This window comes from Colobus angolensis, unplaced genomic scaffold (genome assembly GCF_000951035.1).
Source record: "Colobus angolensis palliatus isolate OR3802 unplaced genomic scaffold, Cang.pa_1.0 Scaffold308, whole genome shotgun sequence".
NCBI classification, from domain to species: domain Eukaryota; kingdom Metazoa; phylum Chordata; class Mammalia; order Primates; family Cercopithecidae; genus Colobus; species Colobus angolensis.
This window is the reverse complement of record NW_012116355.1, coordinates 646,079-654,233: the sequence shown is the minus strand read 5'-3', so window position 1 is coordinate 654,233 and position 8,155 is coordinate 646,079. Positions and strand designations below refer to the sequence as shown.

Genomic DNA, 8,155 nt, shown 5'->3' with positions numbered 1-8,155 from the left:
CTCGGCCTCCCAAAGTGCTGGGATTACAGGCTTGAGCCACCGCGCCCGGCAGAACAGGTGAATTTTTAAGACCAGGAAGCAAACACAGAAACCAAATACACGGTTTTTTGTTTTCTGTTTCTTTTTTTCTTTTGCAGCTGTGAGGAATTTTAGTCAAATTAGAGAGGCCTTGTTACCCATAATTCGGAATTCTCACTTGGATTTGACCAAGTGAGGCAGTGTTGGTCAGTGGGAAAAAGACAAAAACAAAAAAACCCAACAATATGATCACTGAGCACTCTAATGGTAAGGAGAAATTAAGACCAGTTGGTTGTTAACTTTAGCTAAGACAAAATCCCTATTCAGCTACTTCAGCTACTTATCTAGGAGTGAGTCTCAGGCTGAAAATGGCTCTCTACCATCCTAGAAACAGGAAAAAAAAAAAAAAAAAACCCTTATCTTCCCTGTTGGAAGTGAGCTCAAACTCCATAAAGGAGTTACCTGCCTTCTTTCATCATGGAAGCAGGAAAATTTGCCTTCCTTGTTGGAAGCAAGTAAAACTCCAAAAATAGGAGCTGCACAGCAAAATAAACTTTAGATCTTGACCAAATTTTGGGAGATCAGGGATTCTCTGGAGGGGGTGCTCCCAGACCTTAGCAAATTGTCTGTTGGTTTGAGCCATGAAGTTAGCTCATGTTGGTACCAAGCACCGACAGGAAATTTGTCAAAGATCAGAGGTATCTCCACTCAGAATCCCTCCGTGGTAACCATCCTTCACGTCAGGCCTCTGAGCCCAAGCTAAACCATCATGTCCCCATGATAAACAGCCATGTTGCTCACACAAAGCCTGTTTGGTGGTCTCTTCACACGGTCACGTGAGACACTTTATTCAGTAAATATTTACTGACTGGTTATCATACACTAGGCAGTATTCCAGACATTGGAGATACAATGATGAGCATGAAAAATGGTCTAGATAAGAACTGAGGTCTCCAGACATACTTCACACCCACTCAGTTTTGTCTTTTGCCCTAGTTGCTAATTAAAATTTACTTTGCGGTGCGGTGCGACCTCATTAACTTAAAATTACAGGCTGTCAGCTATGAGGGCTAGACTGTAAGAAAGTCCAGTGGAAATCCTTCAATGAAAAGAATCTGTTCTTGGGTGGGAGCCCCGGTGGGAGCCCCGCCCATGCATGAGGAACAGAGGGCTTCCATTCCCGCCTCACACAGGTGAGTGTCAGCCCCTTGCTCTCTACCGTAAGCCTGATTAGTGGGCGGAGCTGCCTTCACGATCTCAGAAAGAGGAAGGGAACCCCGCCTCCTACGTGCTCCCTGGGGGGGCGGGGTCGGTGGACTGGGCGTGAGTTAATTGGCTGGGGGGCGGGGCGCCACGGGTTGGCTCTGCCCAGGCGCTCGCGCAGATCCTGGGTGGAATGACGGGAGGGAGTCCCGGCCGCTCCTACCTCCCAGTGATGGCGTCGCGGTGCCGCGCCCAGTCCCCAGCCTGCTGGTGGGTACTCACCGCTACCCGGAGTTCGCTCAGACGGTGAGATTTGGGGCGGGTCCGAGGCAGCGGCGGGACGCTACCTGCGACCGGGACCATGAGGAGCGGCCAGACCCGTAGGGCCGGTAACGGGAGCAGTCGCGGCACCTGCTGAGCGGAAAGAGGGAGCAGCGCGGCTGGGGCGCGGTAGAGGCTTGCCCGCGCCTCGGCCATGTCACTGCTCTGCGTCCGCGGTGAGTGCGCTGACTGGGGCGGGGAGGCGGGGTGTCGGCGTAGAGGTCCCCGCATCCTTCCAGTGGGCGTCCGGTGACTGTCTCTCCCAAACTTTACATCCAGTCCGTGCTTTGGGGAACGATTATGTTGACAATCACTTATAAACGCTTGAGTTCTTTCCACTCTTTCTTGTTTTCCCCCACGTTCCTGCAAGGGAAGATTATCTCCCCATTCTGGTAGCCATGTGACAACGTCGTTGGCCGGCAGGCTCAGATCCTATTAAACAGTGACTGAGGTTCATCTAGTGAGAGTGGACAAGTTAGGAGACCGCGGATGGTTGGTGCCTGTGAATGGTGGGCCGCCTCTCATTCTTTTCTTCCTCCTCCTTGCACCGTAACACTACAGTATGCTTAGTAGTAGGTTCTTTTTATCACACTTTGAATGCGTTAGTGGTACAGCTGTCACATCCCTTCTATTGCTTGTCTTGTGCCCTGCCACTTCCCTGAACACTAACCTGTATATAGGCTGATTATAAGATGATTATTCTATTCCACTTGGGAGGATGTGGTGACTGCTTTTTTGGATAAGAGGTATGATTTATTTTTATTTTTATTTTAGCTTGCCTCACAGTAACTCAAGGTGAAGGGCCATTATTGCTTTTCCTCTGAGGACACTTGACCCATCTAAGAAGATATCTTAAAGCAAGAGCTTTGGGGTTTAAGATGAGGCACGGTATGCAAACTAAGCTCCATGTGGGTAGAGACTGTTTCTTACTAGTTTTTGTATTCCTAGTGTCTGACGTAGTAGAAGCTTAATGCTGGTTTTGAATGAATGCAAGTACTGTGACTTCAGAGAGATTATCTGATCAGAAAAACACAGGGTTTGGATTAGCCATTTAATTTGATCTCGGGAAATTCAAGTTACAGCCTATCATATCTGATGTGTCTTGATTGTAAATGAGAGCATTTATCAACTAGAGCCTTCACTAGAGCCTTTTCCTGATACCTTTTACTGGATAGAGTTCATATTTCTTTTGGCTCTGCAGATTAGAAGCATTGTTGTTGTTTGTGATTGCCCCAGCAACAGTGTTTCCCCCAGCTGCTGGCAAATGGAACTGCTTTGCTCTGTTCTCTTCCACTGTTCTGTTAAATCTGCATTAACCCAAAATGGATTTGGCCGTTTCCGGGGATTATGAGACATACAGTTTTTCATGGTTGATTTTTCATTAATGAGAATTTTGCTTTGCTTTTAGTAAGACATTTCTCTCAGCAGCTGGGAATGTATTTATTCCTTTAGATCCCTGCTGCTGAGTAGCAGGATTTGGGAGAGGTTGGGCTTTGCTGTGTCTCTTTGACAGTTTAATTCTCTACTGCCGCGCTGTATTACAGAGCTGGTCCTTATGAAAGACCCTTTAGGCAGGAGCAGTTGTAGATCAGAAATTTCTATTTAACTGAATTTAAATAACTACTGGTGTTTTCATTTGTTTTAATAGCAGACAGATTTCATTGTCTAGAAATTCTGCTATTTAGCTAACTTCTTTCCTTTTTAATGTTACATTAGTGAAGTTTCTTCTATTTTGAATCTGGATAAACAGAGATCAGCAGGTCATTGTCTTTTTGAATAGAGATCCAGAAGATTTTAATTACTGAAACAAACAGGTACCTTATATGCAGATATTCATAATGAATGGCAAGGTATTCATTCTGGGAAAACTTACAGAAATGAATTGAAATACATCTTTCTTTTCATTTCTTTTTCTTTTTTTGAGACAGAGTCTCACTCTGTCACCCAGGCTGGAGTGCAGGGGCGCGATCTCGGCTCACTGCAACCTCCGCCTCCTGGGTTCAAGTGATTCTCATGCCTCAGCCTCCCGAGCAGCTGGGACTACAGGCGTGAACCACCAGGCCCAGCTAATTTTTGTATTTTTTGTAGAGACAGGGTTTCACTATGTTGGCTAGGCTGCTCTTGAACTCATGACCTCAAGTGATCCACCTGTCTCAGCCTCCCAAAGTGCTGGGATTAGAGGCATAAGCCACCGCACCCATGCAAAATACATCTTTCTAAAATGACATTCCTTGCATTATATTTTGGCAGTAGGAATGTTATATTCTGAAAGCAGCCTATGTAGTGATATTTATTACAACTCAATTTCAATTTATCTTGGAGTAGAATCAATTAGAAACTTCCTATGCAGTCAGAGTTCAAAAAGTAGTTAACTTGATATAGAAATTGGCAAACTGGTATTGATTTAATCATTCCTAAACATTTCATTCAAGAAGTCAGTTCTTTTGTCTTACCTTTTAATCATGCCTTATTGCCTGCAGGTTTTAAGGCTCTCAATACTCTGACCCGAGCCCTGCTTAAAAAAAATGGCCTATTCTTGCCTATCTGTATGCAGACTTTGCTCTAGCACTAACTCTGTTTATTCCTCTCTGCTCTGTTCTGCACTTGTGCCCCCTGAAATACTCATTCTGTATTTTCTGCTTATCTAAAATGTATTCTTCCTTTCCCAGCTAACAGTTTACTTTTTTGTTGTTGAAAACTTCTTGAGGGTTTTCCTTTAAACCCTCAGAACACTTGTGGTCTGAACAGTGCCACTAATTTGGAAATGAATCATATGCTGCCTGCAACTGGTCTTGTATTGTGGTGCTTATGGTGACCCAGACAAAGGAAGTAACAGCATTGGTCAGATCAGATCTGGAATTTTGTGTTCAGCTGTGGTATTTCCTTCTAAGAGGCATATTGAGAAACTAGATTATCTTAAGAGGGGAATGATTAGAATAATGAAACACATAGGAACTGAACCATTTGAAGAATATGGGAAATTTAGTTCTAGAAGATTTAAGAGGAAGAGGATCATAATAGTACAGGAAGACTTTAAAAAACTGTCTTGTAGAAGTTATATCACCTTTTTTTTTGTCATTCCAGAGGACAGAACTGGGACAAGCGTGGATCAGTGGTTGAAAATGACAGGAAATTGGATTTTAGCTTAACATAAGAACCGTTGGGTTGTTCATAACAAATGGAATGGGCTAATTAGATTTTTTGACACTAAACAGAAATTGAATGAGTGGTAAGGATATTCTAAAGGGGATATTGACCATTGAGTGGGAGATTTGACTTGAACTTTTCTTTTTTTTTTAATTTTTTGAGACAGAGTCTCACTCTGTTGCCTAGGCTGGAGTGCAGTGGCATGATCTCAGCTCACTGCAACCTCCGCCTCCCAGGTTCAAGCAATTCTCCTGCCTCAGCTTCTGGGGTAGCTGGGATTACAGGCGCCTGCCACCATGCCCGGCTAATATTTTGTATTTTTAGTAGAGACGGGGTTTCACCATGTTGGCCAGGCTGGCCTCAAACTCCTGACCTCGTGATCTGCCCACCTTGGCCTCCCAGAGTGCTGGGATTACAGGAGTGGGCCACTGCAACTGGCCTAGACTTGAATTTTTAAGAAACCACTCTTTTATATAATTCACTTAGTCTTTCTTTAAATATTTCCTTAAGTATAAAGAAATATAAGTCTTTAACATGTTTTGGCACAGCTTTACTTATAACACTGATACTTTTTTTGGGCTTCCATAGGAACCAGTGCCACATGAACAACTCCAATAAACTAAATGAAGGATTTTGTTTGACTTTCATTGTCTTGGTATTCATGACCAAGTTTCTCCAAGCAAATTATAAAGCATTTTTAGAATCAGATCTTTCCATAGTATTTCTTTGTAATTCCCAGTGTTTATAACAGTGCTTAGTTAGATAATTTATGGGTTTTTTTTCCCCCCAAAAGTAATACATGCAGGCCAGGCGTGGTGGCTCTTACCTGTAATCCCAGCACTTTGGAAGGCTGAGATGGGAGGATCACTTGAGGCCAGAAGTTTGAGAACAGCCTGGCCAACATGATGAAACCCTGTCTCTACTAAAAATACAAAAATTAGCCAGGTGTGCTGGTGCGCACCTGTAATCCTAGCTACTTGGGAGGCTGAGGCGTGAGAATTGCTTGAACTCAGGAGGCAGAGGTTACAGTGAGGCGAGATCACACCACTGTATGCTTTGGGTGACAAAGCAGGACTCTGTATCAAAAAAAAAAAAAGAAATGTATATGGTAATACGTTGCTAATTATGGAAAATTAAGAAAATGCAGAAAAGTACAAAAAAAGAAAAAAATTTTCGTGGGCCCACCACCTGCCAATACCATTGCTAACTTTTTATAATTTAATTTTTTTTTTTAAAGATGGGATCTCACTATGTTGCCTAGGCTGGATTTGAACTCTTGGGCTCAAGTGACTCTTGTCTGCATCACGAGTAACTGGGACTACAAGGAACATAACACCACACCCAACTATTGTTAACTTTTTAATTCATTGTTTTCATTTTGTTTTTATTATAAGGTGATAAATATGCAGATAAGAAGTTGAAACAGTTTAAAGTGTGAAGTAGAAGGAAAAGTTCTCCTGTCCCCATTCTGTATTCTTACTTCCCAGAGCTAACTACCGTTTACTGTCTCTTACCTATCCTTCTGGAAATTTTCATTACAGATGAGTATATAGGTTCTGCAGTTGAATGTGTACAGCATTCTTCAGCTTTTTTTTTTTTTTTGACCTCAATGATGTATTTTCCTGTCAGATCATGTGAGTCTATACCCAGCTTGTCCAACTTGTGGCATGTGGGCTGCATGTGGCCCAAGATGGCTTTGAATGTGGCCCAACACAAATTTGTAAACTTTCTTAAAACATTATGAGATTTGTCAGCTATCATTAGTGTTAGTGTATTTTTTTTTTTTTTTTGAAATTTTTATTTTTTGACACAGAGTCTTGCTCTTTTGCCCAGGCTGGAGTGCAGTGGCGTGATCTCGGCTCACCGCAACCTCTGCCTCGGTTCAAGCGATTCTCCTGCCTCAGCCTCCCAAGTAGCTGGGATTACAGGCGCCCATCACTACGCTCAGCTAATTGTATTTTTAGTAGAGACGGGATTCACCGTGTTAGCCAGGATGGTCTCAATCTCCTGACCTCATGATCCACCTGCCTCAGCCTTGCGAAGTGCTGAGATTACGGGCATGAGCCACCGTGCCTGGCCAGTGTTAGTGTATTTTATGCATGGCCCAAGATAATTATTCTTCTTCCCGCGTGGCCCAGGGAAGCCAAAAGTTTGGATACCCTGGTCTATACCATTTTTTTGAGTGGCTGCAGAGTATTCTGTTATATAAGCACACATAATTTAAACAGTTTTATATTGATGATATTCAGGATATTTTTCTTTTCACCATTACAAGCAGTGCTACAATGAACATCTTTGTAGATTTTTTTTTTTTTTTTTGAAATGGAGTCTTACACTGTCACTCAGGCTGGCATGCAGTGGCGCCATCTCCACTTGCTGCAACCTCCACGTCCTGGGTTCAAGCAATTCTCCTGCCTCAGCCTTCTGAGTACCTGAGATTACAGACACCTGCCACCACGCCTGGCTAATTTTTTTTTTTGAGACGGAGTCTTGCTCTGTCACCCAGGCTGGAGTGCTGTGGCCGGATCTCAGCTCACTGCAAGCTCCGCCTCCCGGGTTTACGCATTCTCCTGCCTCAGCCTCCGGAGTAGCTGGGACTACAGGCGTCCGCCACCTCACCCGGCTAGTTTTTTGTATTTTTTAGTAGAGACGGGGTTTCATCGTGTTAGCCAGGATGGAATTTTTTTTTTTTTTTGTATTTTTAGTAGAGAAGGGGTTTCACTATGTTGGCCAGGCTGGTGTTGAACTCCTGACCTTGTGATCTGCCCTCCTCAGCCTCCCAAAGTGCTGGGATTACAGGTGTGAGCCACCACACCCAACCTGTAGATGGTTTTTAAACATTTGTTTTTATTTTTGAGACAAGGTCTTGCACTGTCACCTAGGCTGGAGTACAGTAGTACAATCATGGCTCACTGCATCCTCAAACTCCTGGGCTCAATCCATCCTCCCATCTCAGCCTCCTGAGTAGCTGTGACTACAAGTGCATGCCACCATGCCTGACTAATTTTTCTACTTTTTGTAGGATGGAATTTCCCTATTTTGCCCAGGCTGGTCTTGAACTTCTGCACTCAAGTGATCTGCCCACCTTGGCCTCCCAAAATGCTAGGATTACAGGTGTGAGCCACTGCACCTGACCAGTTTTTTTTATTATTAATTTTTCTCTTTCCAACTTTTTTAAGTTCAAGGGGTACATATGCAGGTTTGTTACATGGGTAAATTGCATTGTGCCATATTGCAGGGATTTGATATGCAGATAATTTTGTCACCCAGGGATCAGCATAATACCCACATAGGTAGTTTTCAGTCCTTACTCTCCTTCTACTCCATAGATGGTTTTTGTTATATGTTCGGAGATCTCCAGTTAGCTTTCCACCTGGACTTTGTGTGTGATTTGCTCGTTGCTGTTTGTTTTCTTTCTTTTTTTTTTTTTTTTTGAGACAGAGTGTCGCTCTGTCACCCAGGCTGG

General features: G+C 43.5%; 1 protein-coding gene across 2 annotated transcripts in view; it reads left to right on the top strand.

Moving 5' to 3' along the window:
- The first annotated feature begins 1,396 nt into the window (after positions 1–1,396).
- UNC13B (unc-13 homolog B (C. elegans)) overlaps positions 1,397–8,155 on the top strand; it is a 234,659-nt gene continuing 227,900 nt past the window's right edge. For both annotated transcript variants that reach the window (XM_011950473.1, XM_011950472.1), the window contains exon 1: positions 1,397–1,718. In XM_011950473.1, coding sequence (XP_011805863.1) covers positions 1,697–1,718 — 22 coding nt within the window. In that variant the 5' untranslated portion in view covers positions 1,397–1,696. The remainder of the gene's footprint in view (positions 1,719–8,155) is intronic.